The sequence below is a fragment of the Palaemon carinicauda genome, chromosome 11 (genome assembly GCF_036898095.1).
Source record: "Palaemon carinicauda isolate YSFRI2023 chromosome 11, ASM3689809v2, whole genome shotgun sequence".
In the NCBI taxonomy this organism is placed as follows: Eukaryota; Metazoa; Arthropoda; class Malacostraca; order Decapoda; family Palaemonidae; genus Palaemon; species Palaemon carinicauda.
The window spans coordinates 143059933-143085288 of record NC_090735.1 but is presented as its reverse complement, the minus strand read 5'-3'; the positions used below and the strand labels follow the sequence as shown (position 1 = coordinate 143085288).

At 44.5% G+C, this 25356-nt stretch overlaps 1 protein-coding gene across 1 annotated transcript in view; it reads right to left on the bottom strand.

Annotated features, from left to right (window-relative positions):
• Window positions 1-911: 911 nt before the first annotated feature.
• Window positions 912-25356, bottom strand: part of Tbca (Tubulin binding cofactor A) — a 67680-nt gene continuing 43235 nt past the window's right edge. The window contains exon 3 of the mRNA XM_068383558.1: window positions 912-1062. Coding sequence (XP_068239659.1) covers window positions 932-1062 — 131 coding nt within the window. The 3' untranslated portion in view covers window positions 912-931. The remainder of the gene's footprint in view (window positions 1063-25356) is intronic.

Here is a 25356-nt window from a genome sequence, read left to right as displayed (position 1 = left end):
CAAGTCGGACACAACAAGTGAGGGTTGGCCTCGACAGGACATGAAGGTGCCGCAGGAGCGACCTTAAGGCCCTGGACAAGTCTGCATGAGGACGGCAGGAGGAGGTACACACCCCCCTGAAAAGAAAAAGAAATACTAAAGTCAATGACCATAAGTCTTTGAGAGCAGAGTGGATATGTCAGTTCTCCTCAAAGCCAAAAGAAAAAGTGGTTGGACTGCACAGGTGTGAGTGAGGGGTAACTGGCAACCACGCTACCCCTCACTACCCAGCCCAGCTAACTTGCAGGTTTGATAGTTGCCACCTCGATTAAAAGTCTTAATGGCTACTCTTCCAGCTTTGCTGAAACATAATCCCTAATAAATAACATAAGGTTTATAGGAGTGTTATAACAAAATAATGATAATACAGTAATAGTTAATCTGAAGACAAAGTAATTTCAGGAATTAAGTTTTGACATGAATGAGGTTGTTCAAGTTCATTTGGTTGTAAAACTCACAAGAGCCAACAAAAAATAGTTACTACATTAGAACAAGCTTATCTGCTGATTTGATTTTAGAGTGCTTGAATGGCATTGGCTAAAGAAATGGATTCATTACCCTCATCATTATAAAATACAATATGTATTTCAATAAGACCAGAGAAAGATTTTAACATTTATATGGATGACAAAAGGTTCTGTCCTTGTATTAGGATGGGAAAAGAATGCCTTTTTTAAAATCAATGAAAATTTAAACAAGTAATGCAACTGAGTGCCAAAGAAAAACTGTAAGGTATCTTTATTGCTGTCTGTAATGTACTTGGTACACAGTATGAACTAGTTTCAAATAAGAATAAATGGACTGTAAAATATTCTCTATCTGCAAAATCTGGCTCCTATTCAAGATAGAAAAAAATTCCAAGAACATAGTCCTACCCTTAGCATAAAAATATTCATACCTCTGCCTCCACTAAAGCTTTTAAATCCTGGTAGGCTGTATTTAATCTCTTCTGGCAGTCAGAAATAACATTTTGTGTTTCTTGCAATAGCTGGTCTTGTTTTTTAATGTAGTACACCTCTTGACCTATGCAAAATGTACAGAACATTAATAACAACACTACTGAAATAAAAATTATCTGCTGGAAGAAGAATCTTTTTGGGATTGAAGGTAAATTGCCTCACTTGAACATATAATAACAGGCAATGTTGATGGTGTTAAGAATGTGCTGAAGGTGACAAACTTTTTATGATGAAAGTAAAATGAGTTTGAGTATGTATGTACATAAGATGATAGGTTTGGTGTGAAAGAGAGGTCTGGAACAAGGTGGTATTGTTTACATGGCTGTTAAAACTTCTTCATGGAAGTATAAAAATGTGGTAATATAAGAAAATGAGTTGTCAATTAAGTAGGGATTGATTTTGGTTTAGAAATAATACTCGCCCAATTGGCGATATTTAAAGGAAACCACACAAACTGGTCGAAAATTTAGCAAATGTACATGAGTAAGAATATGAGGGTATGTGGAAACCAGAAAAATGGAACAATGAATGCTAATATCAAATTTTTACCAGAAAAATGGAACAATGAATGCTAATATCAAATTTTTAAAGTAATTTATATTTTCCTAACTTTACAAACCTGTCCTTTAGCAGAAGTACAATTTCAGCAAAGCTGAATCTTGGCTATTAAAATTTATAGCAATGTGTTGGTTAGTTACTGGCAGGTAAGGGTAAGCCCCGGCCCCTGCCAACACAATGAGTGGGCACTTTGACCTTCACCTAGGAGGAGTTGGGGGATGAGGTCAGAAGTGTAAATTAAAGAACTCAGGTTTGAACAGGATAAATGCAAATTACTTTTAAAAATTTGTGATTTGTTCTTACATCAATACTGTACAACCCCTCATCCTTTAATAGAATTATCCTTGGAAAGGAGGAAGTTCTTACAACAAATCTGGCTGGTTTAAAATCCCAAGTTGTCAGGATTGACTCCTAACCTGAGCAAAACTTTCAAGAGATAGGCTGGGTTCCTTATGTCATTGAGATATAAAACTGAAATGAATTGCTAATTCAAAATTGAAAGGCTTAGATATATTACCTGCACCAAGATCCAGCAACATTACGACATGACCGATGCACCTCAAGGAAGAGGAAAGAGAAGAAAACGGCAGATATTCTTGCCTCTCATCCTAAACTAATATCACACTGCTATCTTAGATGAGATGCTACTTGTCCGGTGAAGGAGCTAGGTACAATATACAATCTGCTGAGCAGTTACCACAGGTCCCAGGGATAAGTGATAGAGGACTTGTGGATACATTCCCGCTGGTAGTGGTCTGTAAAAGATGTCTGGTGTTTCCAACACCTGCTTTCAAGACTTACTCAACTGACAGGTTCTATGTGAAGACTAGTGTTGTACTAACCTCCCTAACTTCATGAGTTTCTGTATGCATAGGTTTTTCCATTGATTAGGGTTGTGTACCTTTATTGATTCCCTAGAGCAGGAGATGGTGTTCTTAGAGATCTTTTTAAACTTCCCCGAGCTAATAAATTGGTTTTGGAGCTGTGGTCTGAAGAACAAAGTTTGCTTCAGGTAGTGTTTTAGTACCCTTACAGGGCAAAGATGCAAATCATCCAGATCATCAGCCACATCCCTAAGTAATGAGATACAGATCTTAAACCTGGGTTATGAGTTTTAGCCACAAACTAAGGTATAAAGGTAAAGGAAACCTTTTTCCATCCATCAGTATGACTAACAAGAGGTGAGATACCATGATGGTTGCCTGCCTACTCACTTCACCACTGCCAAGGCAAGCGAGAAAACTAATAATCAGATCATTGTCTTGATGCTTGCCACAAAGGTTTGTCCAAAGCCCTCTTCAGAGACCTGAGAACTCTAGTGACGTTCCATTCAGGTAGTTTGAGTTCTCTTAAAAGGCAGGATTGCTCGAAGCTCCTAATGAGCAGTGACAATTTCCATGATGATGAAAGGTCTCAGCAGGGCAGTCTAAAGACTTAGCTAAAGGCTGAGCGATATAATTTCACCGCTGAGACTGGGAGCTTCTCCCGGTGAAGGTAGATGAGAATATCTACTATTAATTGTATGGAGGTTCTGACCGGAGAAGTATTCTTTCTATGACATCAATCACAGAAGATGCCCACTTTATTAGGTAGACTGTGTAAAGGATTTGAGGAGGTATCCAGACATCTCTTGTGCAGTACCTCCTAAGAAGCTTTTTACAGAAAACATGCTGGATAGTCTCCACCCATGAAGTGACAAGGATGGAAATAAACTGTGGTGCCTTTGCTGATGGGGCTGACCAAGTAAGGTGGGCAATTCAGGTAGTTCTCTCAATACCTCAACCAAGAGCATTATTAGGTCTAGGAACCATTCAGCTTGTAACCATTTGGGAGCCATCAAGGTTACTCTGAGGTTCGAGGTAGTCAGTACCCTGTTGACTACCCTTGGACTCGCGTAAAATGGCGGGAAGACAAAAATGTTGAGGTTGTCCCATGCTAGGTGAAATGCATCCTCTAGTACTACAAATTTGTCTGAGACCAGAGAGCAAAATACTAGCAGCTTCTTGTTGAGCTTTGTGGCAAACATGGCCATCGTCGAGGAACCCCACAAAGTTAAAGACTCTTTGCCACTGAAACTCCTTTTGTGCTCAGAAACTTTGGTTTCTGATATGAAGCACTTATCTACTTATCGCTGATTTTGAGAAAGCAATAATTTTGTAACGGGATGCCATTTCAAGGGCCAAGAGAATGGTGGTGCATATTAGGACTGAATACCATGCTTCTCATAAGTCATGCTATGAATGTAAATGTCATGAGCTTCAGGTAATAAAAGTTTGTGGCAGGCATAACATCATCTTTTTGTGTTCAATCTACCAAAATCCAGACATGGATGATTCTATCATTGATTATCTTCTTACCATTTTGGCTAACATAAGGGAAGATGATAGAGGAGCACCTTTTGTTTTTGTTGATTTCAATGCTCACCAAAAAGGAGTGGTTAAATTCTGTTTCTCCAACTGATTGCCATGGCTTACGAGCTATGGACTTTGCCTCTGAATCAGGTTTTGGGAAATCATGAGTGAAGCTACTCACAGGTCTGGTAACTGCTTGGACCTCGTATACACCGACTCCACTACATTATAACAAGTAAGGCTGGTTCTCCAGTTAGGACAACTGATCATGCCTTGATTTCATTAGAAGAGAAGACTGAGCAGCCTGTCCCTGATGTATCATACTCATGTAAGATTTATATAAAATCTCAAGTAGATTGGATTGGTATCTTGAGTGATCTTTTGGGCATGAATTGATCATAATTGTATAATAGTGTTGATGCTGTTATTCCTTTGAATGAGAATCTAGTCGACATAATTGATAGGCGTATCCCTTCTCGTGTGCTTAGGTACCGAGTGGAAGACAAACCCTGGTTCAATGATGATTGCGGACTTTCTTATTTAGAAAAACAGGAGGCCTTTCATCTTTGGAAGGGTAACAGATCAGATCTGACTTGAAATTACTATCCTCAGCTTAGGACTTTTTCTAAGAGAGTTTATGCTCCAACTGAAAAGGAATACCATTTAACCATAAAAGAATCCCTTTCTGGTACAACTCAGGAACATGAGTGCTGGGCTACCATTACATGTACTCTTTGGTTTAGATGCAACAGTTCCTCCTTTATTTAAACCAGATTGGCTGATGCGTTTCAACAGTAAGCAGAGTAATTGAGAAACTTGATCTTCCTCATTCCTATTTTCCTGAGACTAAACTAACTAGTTAAGCTTTTCGATATTGTGAAATTAAAGCGATCTTGATGGTTATAGAAGTGTAGAACCAAATTATATTTTTCTTTTGTTTTTTATAGACTGCACATGTCTTAGCTCCAAAGTTATCTGTTATTTTGTGCAAGTTAGCCAGAACATGACAATTTCTGATATAATTTGTATTTTTCCTAACGATACAAACCTTTAGCTATTTATTAGGGGTATTACTTTCAGCAAAGCTGAAAGAATGACATTAAAATTTAGCGAGGGTTAACTACCCATCCCGGTAGTTAGCGGGGAGGGGGGGGGTTAGCTCACTACCCCTCCCACTCAAACACCTGTGAGCTCACTTTGGTCAGAGGTAGGACTTCACATGGGATAGGATTGGCGGGTAAGTTTGTATAAATAGGTAAAGGTTTGTATCGTTACGAAAAATACAAATTAAGCCCCGAATTTGTCAATTGTTCCGTAACTGGAATACAAACCTACGCTATTTATTAGGGGTGATTCACCCATTAGGAGGGTGGACATCCCTGCCAATCTGGCTCTTCACTTTACCCCAGGGCTCCTTACCTTGAGTAGGTTGGTACCAAATATAATGAGTCCCTAACACCTCGCTAAACCTTGCTGCGCAAGGTCTGAGGCCTACACAAGCAGTGTTGAGACAAGCAGTCTGACTGTCAAGGTAAAAGTTATTTTGAGTCTTTATAGGAAAATCTCTTGTAACCTAGACTTCCCCAATACCACCTCACCAGGGTATAGGGACGCAACAGTATTGACACAATACTAGATACACAAGGGAGCATGGTTTACCTTCAGTGGTTTGAGGTCAGCTTGTGCAGAGAATCCAGGCAGCTGCTTTCCCCAAGAAAAGGGAGGATGAAGAAAAGAATAAGAGCCAGTCATACCTTTTCTTTCACACAGACTAAAAAAGGGTAACAGTGCCCTCAACCTTCTGCTACATCCAATGAGCTTGAGGTATTAAACCTGCCGTTGTGCAGCCACCACAGGGCCGATAGAAAACGTATCAAGCCTCCTGTGGGTCATGTCTTGCAGGTAATTGGCTATGAAAGTTGTTTGGCATTTCCACACCCCAGCCTGTAAAACCAGCGTCACAGGGTAATCTTTTCAAGGCTAGGGACGTAGCTAGGCCCTTGACATCGTGGGCTCTGGGGCGACGTGACAGAGGAGGATCTGGATTCAGGGCATGGTCTGTGACTCTGCAAATCCAAGCAGAGATGGCATTCTTGGTGATCCCCCTCTTGTTCCTCCGTGCAGATGAACAGTGCAGGTACTTGGGGATGGGCTGCTGCTGTTCTATTGAGGTAAACCCTCAAACTCCTCACTGGACAATGTAAGAATGGTCTCAGTCGTGTTACAGAGCGGAGACTCATAATCCACAAGTTGAATCTAGGATAGCCACCTCTGGATTCTGAGTCTTGGCAACAAACTTACGGACGAAGCTGAACGTTACCTCTCTCCATCACCTTGAATGGTGATGTCGTGTAAGAGACCATGAAGTTCGTCGACTCGTTTGGCCTAAGCTAAAGTGAGCAGGAACACTGTCTTCCAAGTGAGGTGGTGATCTGTTGCCTGGCATAATGGTTCATAGGGAGGCCTCTTCAGAGACCGGAGAATTCGAACCACGTTCCATGGGGGAGGTCTCACATCCAACTGAGGACAGGTAAGTTCGTAACTCTGTATGAGTAAAGAAAGTTCTAGTGATCAGGAAATGTCCATTCCATTCAGTCTGAGGTGAGGCTTAAGGCTGAGCGATAGCTGGAATAGTGACATCGAGTGGAGAGATACCCCTTCCACGACACCAACCACAGAAGACATTCCACTTTGCCTGGTAGACTGAAGCTGATGATTTCCGCAGGTATCCAAACATCCTGTTCGTGATTTGTTGCAAAAATCCTCTCTGAGTGAGGAGATGCTGGATAGTCTCCAGGCGTGAAGTCATAGCAAAGCTACGTCTTTGTGGTAGATGTTGAAGTGTGGTTGTTTGAGTAGATTGTGTTGTGGAGGGAGTTCTCTTGGAGGCTTAGTCAGGAGTTGCAGAAGGTCCAGGAAAACATTCTGCATGATGCCAGAGCACAGCTATGAGGGTCATTGAGAGGTTGACCGATGTTCTGACCTTGTTGAGTACCCTCCTCATCAGACAGAACGGGGGGAAAGGCGTAAACGATGTTGTCCCACCATTGTTGGAATGTATCTTGCCAGAGAGCCTTGGGATCTGGGACTGGGGAGCAGTACAACAAGAACCTGAAGTTCAGGGCCGTTGCACAGAGATCCACCGTCAGAGAACCCCACAAAGTCAGGACTTTGTTGGCAACTAGATGATCCAAAGACCATTCGGTATTCACTACCTGAGATGTTCTGCTGAGGTTGTCGGCGAGCACATTCCTTTTGCCTGGAATGAAGCGTGCTGATAGTGGTATTGAATTGTTCTCGGCCCATCTCAGTATCTCTACTACTAGATGGGATAGGGGCTGCGAAAATGTACCTCCTTGCTTGTTGATGTAAGCCATTACCATGGTGTTGTCGCTTATCACCACCACTGAGTGGCCAGCCAGGAACTGATGGAACTGTTGAAGGGCCAGAAAGACAGCCTTCATCTTTAAGAGATTATGTGGAGGTGTTTTTCAGACTCTGACCGAAGGCCTGAGGTCGTGTGGTACAGCACGTGGGGCCCCCCACCATTCTTTTGAAGAATCTGAGAACAGATTCAAGTCTGGGGGGAGGACGAGAAGATCTACGCCCCTCCACAGATTCTCATCTGCCACCCACCACTCGAGGTCCGTCCATTCCTCTGGTCCCATGGAGATCAAAATGTCAGGGGAATAGAACGTTTGATTCCACCTGACCTTGATCCACCACTGGAGGGATCGAATTCTGAGGCGGTCGTTGGGAACTAGATGGGCCAAGGATGATAGGCGTCCGAGGAGACATAGCCACTTCTGGGCCGGGAGTTCTTCTCGTCTGAGAAGGGGTCTTGAGATCTTTCTCGGCCTCATTATCCTATCATTTAATGGGAAGGCTTTGTGGAGATTGGTGTCTATGACCATACCTAGGTATACCGTCTTTGAGTGGGAAGCAGGGAGGACTTCTCAATGTTTACCATGATCCCCAGATCTTGGCAAAGCCTCAGAAGTTTGTCTCGGTGCTGAAGAAGGGTTGCCACCGAGTCTGCTAGGATTAGCCAGTCATCCAGATAACGGAGGTGACAGATGCCGATCCTGTTTGCCGAAGATGACACTAGGGCGAACACTCTGGTGAAGACTTAGTGTGCTGTGGAGAGACCAAAGCACAATACCCTTAACTGGTATTTCCAGTTGTCTAGGCTGAATCTTAGGTACTTCCCGGAAGACGGATGAACTGTGATCTGGAAGTACGCATCCTTTAAGTTCAGTGTGCACATGAAGTCCTGTGGTCTTAATGGTTGTCTGACTGTGTCTGCCGTCTCCATGCTGAACGGAGTTTGTTTGACAAACTTGTTCAGAACTAAGAGGTTGATGACTGGTCTCCAGCCTCCATACGCTTTATTCACAAGAAAGTCAACAGAAGCAGCCTGGGGAGTCGTCAAGGACCTCTTGGAGAGCGCCATTCTCCATCATGGTCTAGACTTCTGCCCGAAGAGCTAACCCCTTTGCTGAGCCCATCGCAAAGGAGTCCTATCGACACTAGGTCCTTGATCAGGGAAGAGAGAGATAGCATGAAGGGGACGCGATACCCTGAACAAATCACGGATACTGCCCAGGGATCGGCTCCAATGGCTTCCACCTGTTCCAGCAACTTTGTAGGCATCTTCCCACTGGTGGACAAGCAGAGGGAGTGCCTATCCTAGAGTTTACGGCCACAGCCATTCCCTCTAGGATATTTTCCTCCCATGGAGGACTTTGAGCCTTTCTTGTCTTTGGTAAGAAAGGACTTTTTAGACAGTTTTCTTAGCTGCCATCTTACTCGTAGAGGTTTTGGGCAGGTTAGGCTGCTGAGGAGCTGGTGGTCTGTAGGGCCGGCATGTCAAGGCCCTGTGGAGGAGAGAGTCCTGGTGGGACTTGCTCTCCTCACGAGGGTAGACTTCTCTCGAAAGTGGAAGGGAAGAGACTGATACAGTTTCTTGTGAGGTTCCCTTGACTGGGGTGGCAGTGAGCCAGAACATCTGGGAGGATTACCAGGGAGGTTTGGCCTTGCTGAAGGCCTCACAGGGAGTCAGTTTCACCCTAGAGGACGAGATGGTATCTGAGACTCCTCTTTTCCTCCTTCAGGGGAGAGGCAGCCAAGGTTCTTTGCCGGGACTCTGCTAGTGTTGAAGGCTAGCAGAGGCCTCCAAAGAGCGAGTTGTGAAGGCAGGCCCGAAATCTTGCACTACTCCCCTGACCATGGCATCAAACCAGGGCATCTTGCCGACACTGGTACTGTCGGAAATATCCCCTGAACGGGTGTCTTCTCTGGAACTGTCTGATACCGTGGGTCCACTTTTGGAGCCGGAATCATCGGGATCTTGAACTCCCCCGAAAGCGCCCCTTCCTTCTTTCCCCGGAGGGCGCACTGTAATGCGTTTGTGGGGAGGGGAATGGGGAAATGGAGACCTGTGGGAAAAGACTGCCCTTCCTGGGTGAAAGGACTGATGGTCTGGAGGCCAAACACCTACCTTTCCGTTCCTGATCCTCGTCTTTGTGGACACCTACCTGATCCTCCATTAGATGGCGCGACTTCCTGTAAGTCAGAGGAGGAGGATGAATACAGCGCTTACATGTCAATGAGCGCTGTCTAATCTGCAACTGTTGATGGGGAGAGCTCGGGAGAGTAGGCACACATTTGCAGGTATGCGAGCGGTGGCGCTCTGATGAATGCATGAGCGTTGGCGTGCGATGGTGAGCTGGCGAATGTTGCCAAGTTAGCGAACGTTGGCACGTTTGAGCAGGTTGATGCGTCGGTGATCATTGATACGCAGGCGACGATTGATGATGAGAATGTTGTCAGGAGATCCGTTGACGCGAACGCTGATGGTTAAGTAACTGTTGCCGTGGAGAGAGTTGGCGAGCACCAACAGCAGAAAACTCAAGAGGATTCCCTTGAGGTTTGGCTATGGGTAGCAGACGCACATCCAAGCGAATGGCAATCCAAAACCATGAGTTGTCGGGGAGAATGGTGCTTAGAAGGAGCATGGCCCGCTGGCAAACGACACGTTGGTCGGCGATGATAGGAAGGCACACTTTGAAAAGTGCACACAGGTGAATGGCATGCAGAAGGGCTCGCAGGCAAATGGTGCGCGGGTAGTTGGCATGTGGGCGGTTGGTTTAAAGGTTTAAAGGCCGCTCATGAATGGCAGAGGCAAGGGACAGTGACATTGCCCTAGCAATCAGGACAATGCCCTAGAGACTGACCATATATTATATGATCAGCGCCCAAGCCTCCTCTCCACCCAAGCTAGGACCAGGGAGGGCCAGGCAGTGGCTGCTGATGACTCGGCAGATAGACCTATAGGCTCCCCCCAAACCCCCCAACCTTAGCTCACAAGGATGGTAAGGTAGCAGACACTAATGGCACTAGCGAGTCTGAGCGGGACTCGAACCCACGACTGGCAAACACCAGGCAGAGACGTTACCAATCAGGCCACGCAGGTGGTAGGAGAGCGGGCAATTGGCACACAGGCAATCGGCCCACAGGCATAGGGCGAGATGGAGAGTGACGAGCGGTAGGAAGTCGGGAACCAAGAGACAGGACAGGAGACGGACGGGCAGGTGGTCAGTGATTCAAAGATTACCGCGCAGCAGGATGTTGAGCTGGTGAGAGGATGCGTCCTTTGAAAGGACAAACATCCTCCGAAGGGGATCGCTCGCCATCCTCAGGTGCAGAATCCAGAACCAAAGCTCATTGTTGGGAGAAGGTCCGGAGGCAGGCAAAGGTCGAGAGCTAGAAGACGTCGAATGAGAAGGCTGCGATGACAAGGCTGAAGAGCCACATCTTCACCAATGGCGAAGAAACACCGCTGAGGTGGAGAGGAGGGCAGCAGTGGCAGTCCTCTGAAGAGGAGTCTCTATGCGCTAACTCCCCCAAGGGGGACGAAACATTCACAGGAGACGCGCCTAGGACTTCGCTTTCCCCTCAAAGGATGTTCGGTAGGAGGGAAGCGCAGTCTTTGGCAACAGCAGACACGTCAGAAAGGCCGGAATGTCGGCAGTATAGGCAGAAGAAGACACCTCTGACAACACCACATCGACAAAGAGAGAGTCATGGAACCCCCAGGGGGAGAGGATGGGCAGCTTCGCCAGGGGAAGCAATACAGTCTCTGGAGGACCGAGGTTGTCCAGGTGTTAATTGGCCTGCGCTACTACTCAAAGGTTCCCAGGAGGAGACCAAACGAGTAGGAGCTTCAGAGGAAGGTCATGAAGAGGAAGAAGCAGCTTTGGGTTTCTTGGGCTTCAAAGAAACCTTTGAAGGAGAGATGTCCCCCTTAGACTTCTTTCGCAACAGCCCCAACCTTTCCCACTGGGAGGCAGACCACTACCAACACTCAGTACACTTGTTATCCACATCACACCATTGACCTCTGCAGGTAGAGCAAAGGGAGTGAGGATCGGTGTCCTCGGCGGGCATGAACGTACCGCAGGCGCGGCCCTCCGGACCAGGGAAGGTACACATGGCCGGCAGAAGTCAACACACACAAACACACACACTGAAAAGAGAAATCAAAATACCATTAATGGCAGTCCAAATATTTACGAGGATAGAGCGGCAACAACCGTTCACCATCCTAGCCAAAAGCAAAGAGAGCTCAATCACAGGTGTGTGAGTAAGAGGGGTAGCAAGCAACCCCAACACCCCGGTATCTAGCGGGATGGGTGGTTAACCCTCGCTAAATTTTAATGGCTCGTCCTTTCAGCTTCGCCGAAAGTATACTCCTAATAAATAGCATAGGTTTATATTCTAGTTACGGAACTAAGGACCATGTAGAATCAGTAATGTTACTCCATTATGTAAATGTGTTTATGGTACCTCAAGTCCACCTGATTACCGCCTAATTTCCATAACTCCTATATCATCTAAAGTTTTTGAACTTTTAAATAGGTTTGCGGAAGGCAATCATCTGTTATCTAGATTGGCTTTTGTAAAGGCCTTGGATCATGTGATGCCCTTCTTACACTCTCCAATACTGTACAGAAATATCTGGAATGTGGTCAGGAGTTTCATATGATTAGTGCTGCCTTTGACTGTGTTAATCATGAAGGCCTTGTTTTCAAAATCAAAGAGTTGGGAGTCGGTGGGTCTTTTCTTAGAATTGTTACCGAATTTACAAGTAATAGGTTGCAAAGAGTTGTTGTTGATGGGCACCATGTTGAGTATAGGAAAGTGATATCTGGTGTTCCTGAGGGTAGTGTTCTTGCCCCATTACTTTTCATAGTATATACAAATGACATGTGGTTTGGCCTTACAAGCTTGTTGCATATGCAAATGATGCTACCAGTTTGCATCATTTTTATCTCCTAAATGTATATCTGAGGTTCTTGAATCCTTAATAGAGATCTAGTTAAATTAGTGCATGGTACAAATTATGGGGCATGAAGTTGGAATCTAAACAAAACTCAAAGTATGACTGAGTAGATCGAGGACGGTTGCTCCTGAACATCTGAATCTCGGCAATGATGATGTTTCTTTAACTCTGTAAGACTATTTCAAAATTTTAAGTGTGATTCTCAACAAAAAATTTACTTTTGAGAAACACATTAGGTCTGTCTCTTCTTCAATTGCACAAAAAATTGTCTTACTGAGATAAAGTCTTTTAAGATTTTTGGTGATCAGTTTATTCTGAAGTGTTTTAATTCTTTCTTCTACCTTGTTTCGGGTATTGTTCTCCTGAATGGTCTTCAGCTGCTGATTCTCATCTTAATTTTTTGGACAGAAACTTACGGTCTATTAAATTTCTTATTCCTGATTTAGATATTATCTCTGACCCTGTCATTCAATTAGTTCAATATGCATGATGCATAAGATTTTTCCAGATCATACTTTAGTTTTAGATCTTCTTGGACAGTACCATCCTGTTCGTAATACAGGTAATAGGTATGCAGTTAATTCTAATAATCAGGCCTTCTACATCATGAAGCTTAATACTGCACAGTATTATAGAAGTTTTATTTCAGCTATGATCAAGTTGTGGAATGGTCTTCCTCATTGGGTAGTTGAATCGGTAGAACTTTAAAAGTTCAAACTTGCTGAAAATGTTATGTTGAACAGGCTGACATGTGTCTTTTTATTGTTCACATATGAAATATGTTTTAATGTTGTTACTGTTCTTAAAATATTTTATTCTATTTTTCTATTACTTCTCATATAGTTTATTTATTTACTTTCCTCACTGGGCTATTTATCCCTGTTGGAGCCCTTGGGCTTATAGCATCTTGCTTTTCCAACTAGGGTTGTAGCTTAGCTATTAATAATAATTATAATAATACAGTAATAATAATAATAATTATTAAAATAATTATAATAATAGTAATAAAAGATGAAGGAACCACTCTGCTCCTACTACCTGTATCTGACAACTGAACTTGGAATAAAACTTGCTGACAGCTCCACTGATTTGTCTGGCATCCAAGAGTCTGCCTGCTTTGCCAACTCAAAGCGGTACTGTGAAACAGTACCTCCTTGCTTGATGATGTATAGTTTGCCATTACAGTAGTGTTGTCGCTCATAGCTACCAAGTGGCCAATCACACGTTTTTGGAATACCTGCAACACCAAGAGTACTGTCTACAACTTAAACAGGTTGATGTGCAGGCTTTTCTCTTTCACGGACCAGCACCCCGAGGCATCTAATTCCTCAAGTGTGTGCCCAATCTTACTTCCGATGCATCAGTAAGCAGCAACATTTCCAGAGGAGGATAAAAGTATTTGCTTGAGGTCTATACCCTTCAATATATAGACATGCCCAAGACCTTTGAAGTAGTCTCGACTGAGAGGCATGAGAGGCATTTTTCTCGATCAAGACAACCAGAAAATGCATAATCTGTACCAGTTGCAGATGGCCCACATCCTCTGATTGACACATGCAGAAGACCGTCGCAGTTATCCAGACATCAGTGCAGTTCCTAGCAAAAAGCTTTTCGCTAATGGAGACAGGACAGCCTCCACCCATAAAGATCAAATGACTTCAAAAACTGGCGGTACATTACCTCTGAAGGTACAGCTGACAGAGGAGCATGGACCATTGAGTAGTTCTCTTGGGACTGGGACTAGAAGGGCTAACAGATCAGGATACAAGATGGCAGGGGACCATCTGGGAGTCCCCACAGTCATCTCAAGCCCTGGGGTAATAATTTACAGTTGATTAGCAACCAGACCAGGCTAAACAAAGGAAAGGAGTACAGTGATACCTCGGTACTCGACCATAATCCGTTCGAGATCCGTGTTCGACCTCCGATTTGTTCGAGTACCGAATTTTTTTTCCCCATAAGAAATAATGGTATATATTCTATTCCGTTCCCAAGCACTCGAACAGGCCCAAAATATTAATAAAACGTGTACCTAAACAACAATAATTATCTAAATGTGTATGAAATTGGTCAGAAAATCCTATAAAACAATTTTAAACCATTTACTGTACTAAAATAAAACAATTTTAAACCATTTTCTGTACTGTAGTGAACATACCTTTGAGCAGCGGTTCGATGGCATACAGGGATGGATGTGGAGAGGATGGAAGGGGGAGGTTACTGCTTGGAAGGAGAGTCCCCTTCCATGATGTGGCGGGGTAGTTCTCCTTCAGGAGTTGTTTCTCTCTCCAATGAAAGGGTGGGCAGATCTATTTCAGGGGTTTCTTCTCTTCTTTGTCTCTTCTTTGGAGGAGAAACAGGCTTTGATGTAGCAGCTTTCTTTTCTTTTGTGAAAAACTGGTCTATTGTTAATTGTTTCTTCCTCCTCTGCAGTATTCTTCGAAAATGATACATGACACTATCATTAAACATATGCACTGCCCGGTTTGCTACTGCAATTTCTGGGTGGTATTTTTCAGCAAAAGCCTGCACATCTGCCCACTTGGAACAAATTTCATTGATGAGAGAACTTGGAACATCCTCCCTTACCTCATCCTCTTCTGAAGATTCCTGCTCCACAATCAGATCCTGCTGCTGTTGTTGTTGCAGGTGCAACAATTCCTCCACAGTCAACTCGGTAGAATGGCTTTCTACAAGCTCATCAATATCATCCTTGTCGACCTCAAGCCCCAAACTCCTGCCCATGACAACAATTTCCTCAACGACATCAGTGTCATCAGAAATTACAGGGGTAGCAGTGCTTGGACCCGCCTCTGGTTGGAAACCTTCAAACTCCCTCTCTGTGACACATGATGGCCACAGCTTACGCCAGGCAGAGTTCAATGTCCTATAGGTCACACCTCGCCAAGCTTGGTCAATCATGTTAACAGAGTTGAGGATGCTGAAGTGTTCCTTCCAGAATTCCTTTAGGGTCAACTTCGTGTCACTGGTCACTTCAAAACACTTTCTGAAAAGGGCCTTGGTATAGAGTTTTTTGAAGTTTGAAATGACCTGTTGGTCCATGGGCTGGAGTATGGGAGTAGTATTGGGGGGCAAGAATTTGATTTTGATAAAGCTGTATTCTTCTTTCAAGTCATCCTCGAGACCTGGAGGATGTGCAGGAGCATTGTCCATAACCAGAAGACATTTCATTGGCAAGCTCTTTTCAATGAGGTAAGCCTTAACCTGGGGGGCAAACACTTCGTTTATCCACTCAGTAAAGAATTGTCTTGTGACCCAAGATTTAGTGTTCGAGCGCCACATAACTGGTAGTGCACTTTTACAAATATTATTTCGTTTGAACACCCGGGGGTTGTCCGAGTGGTACACTAACAAGGGTTTGATCTTGCAATCGCCACTTGCATTTGCACACAGCAACAATGTTAGCCTATCTTTCATTGGCTTGTGACCTGGCATCTTCGTCTCGTCCTTGGTAATGTACGTATTGGCTGGCATTTTCTTCCAAAATAACCCAGTCTCATCACAATTAAAGACTTGTTGTGCGATCAAATTTTGTTCATTTATGTACCGATCGAATTCCCCCACGTATTTATCGGCTGCAATTTGATCCGAACTAGCTGCCTCCCCATGCCTAGTAACACGATGAATACCTGTTCTATTACGAAACTTTTCAAACCAACCCCTGCTCGCTTTAAATGTAAATGAATCACTTTCACTGGTACTCGGACTTTTCTTCACTAATTCTTCATAGATATGCAACGCTTTTTCACAAATGAACGCTTCACTAACACTTTCCCCGGCCAACTGTTTTTCTTTAATAAATATTAAAAGCAACTTTTCCATCTCCTCAATCACTTGTGGCCTTTGCTTAGTTACCGCCGTAACTCCCGTTGCAACATTCGCCTTCTTAATCATTTCTTTATGCTTTAAAAACGTAGAAATGGTCGACTTCGCCATTCCGTATTCTACCGCTAAATCGGACACTCGTACACCATTCTCATATTTCGCTATAATTTCCTTCTTCAACTCGATCGTTGTTCGCACTGTTTTCCTCTTCTCCTTCCCTTTAACACTCATTACTTTCTTGGGACTCATTATGAAAGCTAAAAAAGCAATTAAAAGCACTGAAAATCACTAAATCACAACGAATGCTGATCGCGCGTTGTCTGAGTGACGCTCTCGAGAGAACTGATGCTTCCCGAACAAGCGAGAGTGGCCGAGATGGCGCGATCATCACAAAGCCCATGCGGTCGTCACGTGTTCGGCTGGTCGAGTACCGAATTTTTGGTCGAGCACCGCAGCAAAAATTTCTCGAAAATTTTGGTCGAACTCCGAATTGTTCGAGTATAGAGTCGTTCGACTACCGAGGTATCACTGTACGTGTCTAGGTGATCGCAAGGGTGTTGGAAGGAATCTCGAACAGGTGAGCAAAACACGGAGTGCTTTCTGTTTTGCCGTGTGGCAAATAGGTCAATCCCTGGCAAACCTCACAGGGGAAGAAGCCTCTCCACATCGCAAGGATATAGGAACCACTCTGACCCTACATGTTTCTGGCAACTGAGTGTGCTAATGTATAACTCTTTATCTGAAATATACCTAGACAACTCCACAGCGTGGAACATTGCCCAAACATGCATGCCAGTAAATCTGCCTTCTCATTTCCTGACACACCTACATTTGCTGGAACCCAACAAAATCAAACTATTATATCCCTCACTCCAATAATAAAAAGCCACTCTAAAATCTTTGAAACTAAAGAGTTATTGGAATTCAAAACTTCTAAAGCTTGTATGACATTTCTTGCATCACTAAATATAGAGGATACTATAGGAAGTGCACCTCTACAATTAAAAGCACTACTATATACTGTACTTGAAATCCATTGCCAGCATCGGATTTGGAGCCATCAGTATATATAAAAGTCGAATATGACAAATTTGGAAGTAATTTGTATTTTTCCTCGCAATACAAACCTGGAGCTCTTTACCAAGTATAATTATTTCGGCGAAAGCTGAAACCAGCCGATAAACTTTTTGTCAGGGTGTAACTACCCACCGCTAGTTAGGAGGGGGGGGGGGAGTGGGGTAGGTTAACCCTCCCACTCACACCAGTACTAACCATTACTTTTGTAATTGCGGCAGACTTTCAGGCGTTAAGAGCTCCAGGTTTGTATTGCTAGGAAAAATACAAATTACTTCCAAATTTGTCGTTTGTTCCAGTACAAAATACAAACCTTCTGCTCTTTACTGAGGAGACTCACCTTTAGGTGGGTGAAGTCCAAACCAACTGCCTGGCAACTGTCCCGGAACAGCCTCTGTATAGTGATACCTTGAGGGATCCTGCACCACGTTATCCTCGCAGGATAACGGCCTGGGCAATTATTGCTGGAGAATGAATGAATCTGTTGGAACATACATTGCAGCTATTCGGGCCGTGCCCTCTACTAATGTATATTTCTTCCCACCTACCCCCGACAGGAGGACGGGGACATAACATATACATGTATATGAGGTTGTCCAAAGAGCGTGAAACTCACCCACACAAGAACGAGGTCAGCTGTGCAGAGTTCCCTGAATGCTGCACCCCAAAAGAGGGGAAGATGAAGTAGGAAGTGGCCAGTCACTGCCACATTCATCCTAGACTTACTTTGCTGGTAACCTCCACCCTCGAACCTTTGATACTTGTCCCACAAGGGAGCTGAGGTGTTTAGATCACGTTATGAGCAACCACCACAGGACCTATTGAGAATGTGTCTAGGCTCCTGAGGGTTGTCTTGCAGGTAGTGGGAGGTGAACATTGTTTGATGTTTCCACCTGCCTGCTTGCAGTACCTGTTGAACACAAAAATTCCTTGCAATGACATCATGGGCACGGGGACGTCTACCTGTTGTTGAGTTGTCTGAGGCCTGTGCCCTTTATATTACTCGTCTGATCCAAGATGAGATCGAGTTCTTCGTGATTCTTCTCTTGGTCTTCCCCATGCTGACGAACAGTTTGATGAACTGGGGTCAAGTTCTTCTCATCCTTGTGAGATATAACCTCATCATCCTTACAGGGCATAATAACAGTCGATCAGTATAGTCTGTTACCAATCGGAGACTCCCAATCCGAAAGGTCCCGAAACTGAGTGTGACTTGCCAGCCATCCCCCTGAATGGGTGATGTCATATGGAAGACCTTGTAGCTCGCTGACTCTTCCTGCAGAAGTCAACGACAAAAGAAAACTGCCTTTAAAGTCAAGTCTTTATCCAAGGCTTGACGTAGAGGCTCACAACAACTCCCGTTGGTATCTTGCCATGCGCCTAGCAACCGGCTTCAAAAGGCCTCTCTTGCGAGTAATTGCTAGATAGCCTCCAGGTGTGAAGACATAGCAATATTGCTTGGTGGAAAATCTTCATGTGGTTGTCTGAGTAGCTCGGGAAGTGGAGGGAGCTCTCGGTGCCTCTATGAGCAGATGTACAAGGTCCAGAAACCACTCTGCATGCTGCCACAGCTAAGAGGGTCAATGCTAGATCTGGAATGCCCTTACTCTGTTCAATAACCTCCTTACTAGGCAGGAGAAAGGGAATACATGGACGTCCATTTTGTCCCACAGGTGATGAAAAGCGTCCTGCAAGAACGCTTGTGGTACCGATACTGATGAGAAGTACGCCGAAAGTTCCGGTTTAAGGACGTCGTGGACAGATCAATTGCCCATTCAGAGCCAACTATCTGACTAGTCCTGCTCAGATTGTTCACAAGCACGTTCTTCTTGCACGGGATAGAGTGCTGTTAAGGCTACCAAATTCCCTTCCGTCCACCTGATGATTTTCTCAGCTAGCAGGCACAGGTGCTGTGACAAGGTCTCTCCTAGTTTAAGTGGGACACTACTGTAGTGTTGATGCTCATCTGCACTACATAATGCCCTGAATGGAGTTGATGGAAGTACTTGAGGGTCATGCAAGCTGTCCTCATTTCCCAAAGGTTATGTGGCACCACCTTTCGGATTCAGACCAAAGTCTGGTTGCCGTCAGGTGTAACAGAGAACACCCACCCTCCTTTCTTTTAATACACCTATGAAGACCAACAAATCCAGAGAAGGAGAGAGATCTACTCCTCTGAGGAGGAGATTGGTGTCTAGCACCCCCCAACTCGGGTCTCTCTTCTGTTCGGGTCCCATTGATACTAGGGTACTCAAGGACAGTATGTTGGGCCAGTCATGGGGCACTAACTTCTCAAGGAATGTTAGATGCCCTAGCCGTTTTGCCACTGGTGCTAGCAGTTTGCCTCTCGGGAGAAAGCTCTGCCGGTACTTGATCCCCTGACAGAAAGACCTTTCCTAATATGGTCTTGACCAAAGGTGGAACAGTCTGAGGATGGTCAGTCTGTGAAGGGGAGGCTTCCTGCCATCTCTCTTTGCAAGGGCGAGCGTTGGCAAGGAGAAGGTTAGTAAGGTGTGCTGGCTTAGGCACCTCTTCCAGTTTGTCCTGCTGGGAGCGTATGCTCACGAAGTGAGGACTGGAAAAACAAAGCCTTTCAGCTCTTAAATGTAATTGCTATCTGTGTGCACTTGCAAAACATGATTGTGAGGCAAAACTAGTAGAGCGTGCTCCTTCCAGTTTTCCCAACGGCAAGATGAGAACTGGAATTGCGCACTAGTTTGTGCGCTTTTCAGTTCTTAAGGGCAACACATCTATCCGTGCGCACCTTTCTCAGCTAGCCTAGGCACCGAGACATAGGACTTGCCTTTATACCGGACCATGCTTCTTGTGTTTGCTGTTCTTGATTTAAAGATTCGCCCAAGAGAGCATTCCGTGTATCAAAAGTGCAGAGCCTCTCTTAGTCAGGCAGACAAGCTTGTCCACCCACCTTACTTGGTGAATTTGTACGCAACACCGTGCAAGATTTCCTTGTGAGACTAGTGTGTGTTAACGGCCAAGTAAGATGGACTAGGGTATTTTCCTACAAACTGTCTCCCACAGCAGCCTGGTGAGTAGCATTATATGCTCCTCCAGAAAGAGTCATTTGTTCATAACAGGCTACTAAGACTGCGGGAGACAAGTTGCAACAGCACCTGTGAGAAAAAATTACTCCCCATCATCAGAAAATGGGAAGGGCTCTAGGCTAATACCCAGTAGAATGTCAACAATACCTCGGGATTGTCTCTATGCCCCCCCCCCACCCCCACCCAAAAGTTAGCAAGTTCCACCTGGTGGAGCAAGCTACCTAGACCTTACAGCGCAAAGTCAATCCTCCTCGGTTCCTCGTGAGGGGTCTAGTGATTGCGTAGCAAGTAATATCTCATATTGATGTCAAGAAGTGCAACAGTTTTCACACACCTCCTATGAAGGGAGGGGGGGATAACTCCAAGTGCCACCAACGCAATGGGAGTTGGCAGAGTAAGTACGTTAAAATCGGTAAACCAGGGTAGCCAGTATTCCTTAGATGAAGATGTTATTACAGCGAATCTCCTTATCTCCAGAATAAGTTTCGAATTTCCCCTTTCAGAAAACCGATTCACTTATGTGAAGTTTTTGGTCTCAGTGTTATTATCTTTAAACAGAGACCTCCGATCGGAAGTTAAGAAAGATTGCCTGGGATGAAGGGAGACCGCATATCCTGTGTATATGGTTACGGGAAGGAAAAAGAGCAATGCATAACCTGGTTCCCCGTAAGGAATATAGCCCTCAACACTAAGGATTTATTAGAAAGGAGTTCTAATTGTAAGATTGTCTACAGTCCTCGTCGGCAGCAAGATTGCTTTCCTGCATATGCGCGTGTCCGACTGCGGCCGCGCATGTGTAACCTCTTTGCCTCCGGGTAAACATTTGACGAGTTTGAGACTGCTCGAGGGAATAATGTATGTGCAAGGAATCGCAACATTATTGCCAAAGGAATTTGATCGACGTCTAGCTATAGTATTCTCAAGATGTGTAAAACGACATATAAAGCTAGTTTAGCAATTATAACTCCGTTGTTTGCCTGCCTGCCTGCCTTGTGGGCGGGGCTTCTTAACGTTCGTAAACGTAATGAAAAGCTGATAACATTTGTCTGGCAACCTTGTGTATGGAGCTTGCTATCGTTCGTAAACGTAAGCATAAACTAACAATCTTGGGACTACAGGCTTAAGATTATAACCTTGTAAGGGTATAATCGTAAGCTCTCCATTTCGTTGGGCAACAGAGCCCAAGAAAATAACCCAGAGGGATTATATTGCACAAAACTTGGTGACTAACAAAACTTGTTGTGTCGAGGGACACACTGATGAATGCAGTTGACTCATGCCATCGGTAGTAAACTGTATTTGTGGCAATAACCCTCAGGTTTTGTCTTGGCGAGAGCGCATGTGCCACAGGAGTTCGTTTCAGCCTTTTAGAGAATTCTACAGAACGTCTATAGTTATGTAAAACTTCTCAAGGCCGAGAGATACCCCTGCAAAAGCAAATTCTTGCATGAAGGGTTTGATGTCCCAGAAAGCTTTCGTACAGGGCTGCCAGCATTCGGTTGCCAGCGAATGCTGGCGAGTGTTTGCAAACGTTGGCGAGCACTCGCAAACGCTTGTGAGAATTAGTGAACCCCATCTGATACTAGCAAACGCTGGCGAGCGCCCACAAAGTCCTGGCACTCGCCCACGAGCGCCAACGAGAATCCATGAATAAGAATACAGTATAGAAAGCGCCAGCAATCTCCTTTCCAGCTAGACCCAGTAGCGTACCACTACTCTAGCTATGGCGATGAGGGCTCACAAACTCGCTACGAGTACTAAGGCGAGGATTTCAGAAAAACCTCGCCTCAGGCAAACCTGCAGAAGCGAGCGTCTCACACGAGGCAAGCGTCTCACACAAGGCGAGAGTCTCGCACAAAGCGAGAAATCCCTAACCTCCTCTTAGTACTCCTAACCCCCCCCCCCCCCCCGGGAGGTGAGTAGCCTTATATCATTCCCTCGAAGGAAATGAAAAAGGTTGTGCTGGACATTGAGATCAGCTGTTTCTCCCTCAGAGTAAGAAACTATGAAGCGCAGATCCAAAAGAGCTCGGCCTCACAAAGTTTTAAGAGCTTTGCTGTACCCAAAACCACTATGTGGCAATAACCCCTAAGAGTTAAGGTCTACGAGACTCGTTGATGGGGAAGGAGGCACGGCAAGCAGTCTTCACCATCTGCGGCAAATATCCCAGAGGGAAAATGCAACGAGACTCAGGAGAAAATCTCTCTTCTCGTAAGCTAGAAGAGAGATTAACACCTCCTCCTCCTGATGGCGCATCCACTCGCGTACGAGGGAGCTGCCGCTCAGATGGGAGATGTTGGAGAAGATCTCTCCTCTCGCAAGAGAAAATTGATCAACTCCTTCTTATGGTGCATGAGCGTTGGAAAAGATCTCTCCTCTCGTAAGAGAGGATTGATCCACTCTTCCTTCCTATGGCGCATCGCCTCACAGACGAGGGAGCTGCCGCTCAGAAGGGAGTGTTAGAGAAGATCTCTCCTCTTGCAAGAGAGGATTGATCAACTCCTTCCTGGCGCATTGCCTCCCGGACGAGGGAGCTGCCGCTAACAAGGGAGTGTTGGAGATGACCTCTCCTCTCGCGAGCGGATTGATCAAATACTCCTCCTTATGGTGCATCACCTCGCGGACGAGGGAGCCGCCGTTCAGAAGGGAGTGTTGGAGATGATCTCTCCTCTCGCAATAGAGGATTGATCAACCCCTCCTCCTTATGGCGCATTGCCACCGCGGACAAGGGAGTTGCCGTTCAGAAGGGAGTGTTGGAGAATATCTCTCCTCTTGCAAAAGAGATCTCTCCTGTTGCAAAAGAGAGGCTGATCAACTCCTTCCTATGGCGCATCGCCTCACGGACAAGAGAGCTGCCGCTTGGAAGGGTGTTGCATCGACGTTCCTCGGAATGTTGGACTGCGTAATAGTTGAAGGCAAACCTTCTGGTCGTACAGGTTGTATCTCCTCCCTTCGGGTGAACCCAACTAAACGAACAGTAACCCTTACATCTGGAAAGAAGTCGAAACTCGTTCCCAAGACCTATGGTCCCGTGACAAGTAACTCCGAGGAGTTCCTGTCAAGCACTGCTCATGCCCGCCCACCGAAGCAGATCGAATGCTGGTGAGCAGCAAAGATAGAGGCCATGGCCTCTTGCTACCTCTCTTGCCTGGGGAACCCGTGTAAGGAAGGCAGCTCAAAAGGAAAACTAAAACACTAAGCCAGTTGCCTTTAGCCGTACCCGGTTAAAAGGGTGTTGATGGGAGAGAAAGACTACTGTCTTTACCGAGCCAAAATAAAAAGTGACGGTTAGTCACTAGTGCTGGTGTAGGCGGTAGGGTTAACCTACCCTGCTCCCCCCGCCGCTAACTAGCGGTGGGTAGTTACACCCTAACAAAAAGTTTATCGGCTGGTTTCAGCTTTCGCCGAAATAATATTCCTCGGTAAAGAGCGGAAGGTTTGTATTTTGCACAGGAACAACTCTTTAAGTTCTTCAACATGTTCCACAAAGAGCAACCTGGCTTCTAAGTCAGTCATGCCCTTTTTATACCAATAAAATATTTACAAAAAGATATCTCCGGTAATTTTCATGGAGGGGTTGATGATATCCTACATGGGAGCACTTTATTTCTACCTTTATCTAGAGTATCTACTAATGTTTTTACCCGAAAACCATAAGGTTGAGATTTTGAGTGCAACACGATATATCTCATATGCCTTACAAGGTATGCAGTATGAGAAGCTAAAGAATTAGAGAGTCTTTGCAACGTGAACCAATACTGAATAATAGAAGACTTCCGGTAAAGGTCAAACGGTAATTTTCTAGCGTCAACAATGAGGCTTGGGATAGGCGAAGTTCTAAAGGCTTCTGTGGGCAATCTAATACCAGCATCGTGTATAGAATCTAAAATCTTTAGTCGGCTTGGGGTGGCTGAGAATTATATTTCACATCCATAACTAATTTTTGAAAAAATTAAGGATTTGTTTAACATTAAAATAGTTTTGCGGTCTGCCCCCATGATGTAGGGGATAAAACTTTTTAAAAGATTCAGAGACTCAAGACATTTTACTCTTAAGGCTTTCAAGTGAGGAATCCATGTAAGTCTAGAATCAAATATCAACCCTAGAAATCTAGCTTCACTTTCACGAGATCCAATGACCTTTGATGTACTATATATATATAAGGGCCTGGATGTAATCCTCAAACATGACAAAAATGAACAGTAGTAGTTTTGCTTGTCAGAAACTTACCCCCATTCATATCAGCCCACTGAATAATTTTGTTATTTGTGATTTGTAGTTTTGCCATTCTAGCTCCAGCAAATGATATGGAGAGATCATCAACAAATAGTGTTGAGAGAAAATCTTGAGGGATGACTGAGGATATCCTTTCAATGGCTAGTAAAAATAAGGTTACACTTAGCACACTACCCTGGGGAAATCGTTCTTCTTGACATTTCCTCTCAGATAGGGTTTCCCCCACTCTCACTTGAAAAAAATCTATGCAAAATAAATGATTGAATACACAATGGTAGCTCTCCTCGTAATCCCAATCATGAAGGGTTTTCAGTATACTGTATCTCCATGGAGTATCATATGCCTTTTCAAGGTAAAAAAAAAAAAAAAAGACTGTTACATGGAGCTGATTGGAAGCAAAGGCTTCACAAATAGAGGGCTCAAGTTGTATCAACTTATCAGTCGTTGAGTGCATTTCCCTAATAAAATACCTTTATTTTCCAGATACCACATCAGTCTTGCATTGACAATCTTCTCCATGATCTTACATTACCAAGATGTCAATGCAATTGGTCAATAGTTTGCTGTAAAAACTTATCCTTACAGGGTTTTAAAAAGGCTAAAATAATGGCTAGTTCAAACAGTTGGATAACCATGATTATGCCATATTCTGTTAATAATGCTTAAAACATATAACTTAATATGAACAGATACATGTTTAATCATTGCATATGGAATTCCATCAGGTCCATGTGCTGTATCGTTACATGTAGCAAGTGCAGAATCAAATTCTCTTTCAGTAAAAGGAGAATTGTATGACTCTTCCCTTCCAGTTGCAAAATTTAAAATTTTCTTTTCTTCAATACCCCTATACTGGTGACCAGGAGCTGCTTCACACTTGCATGATG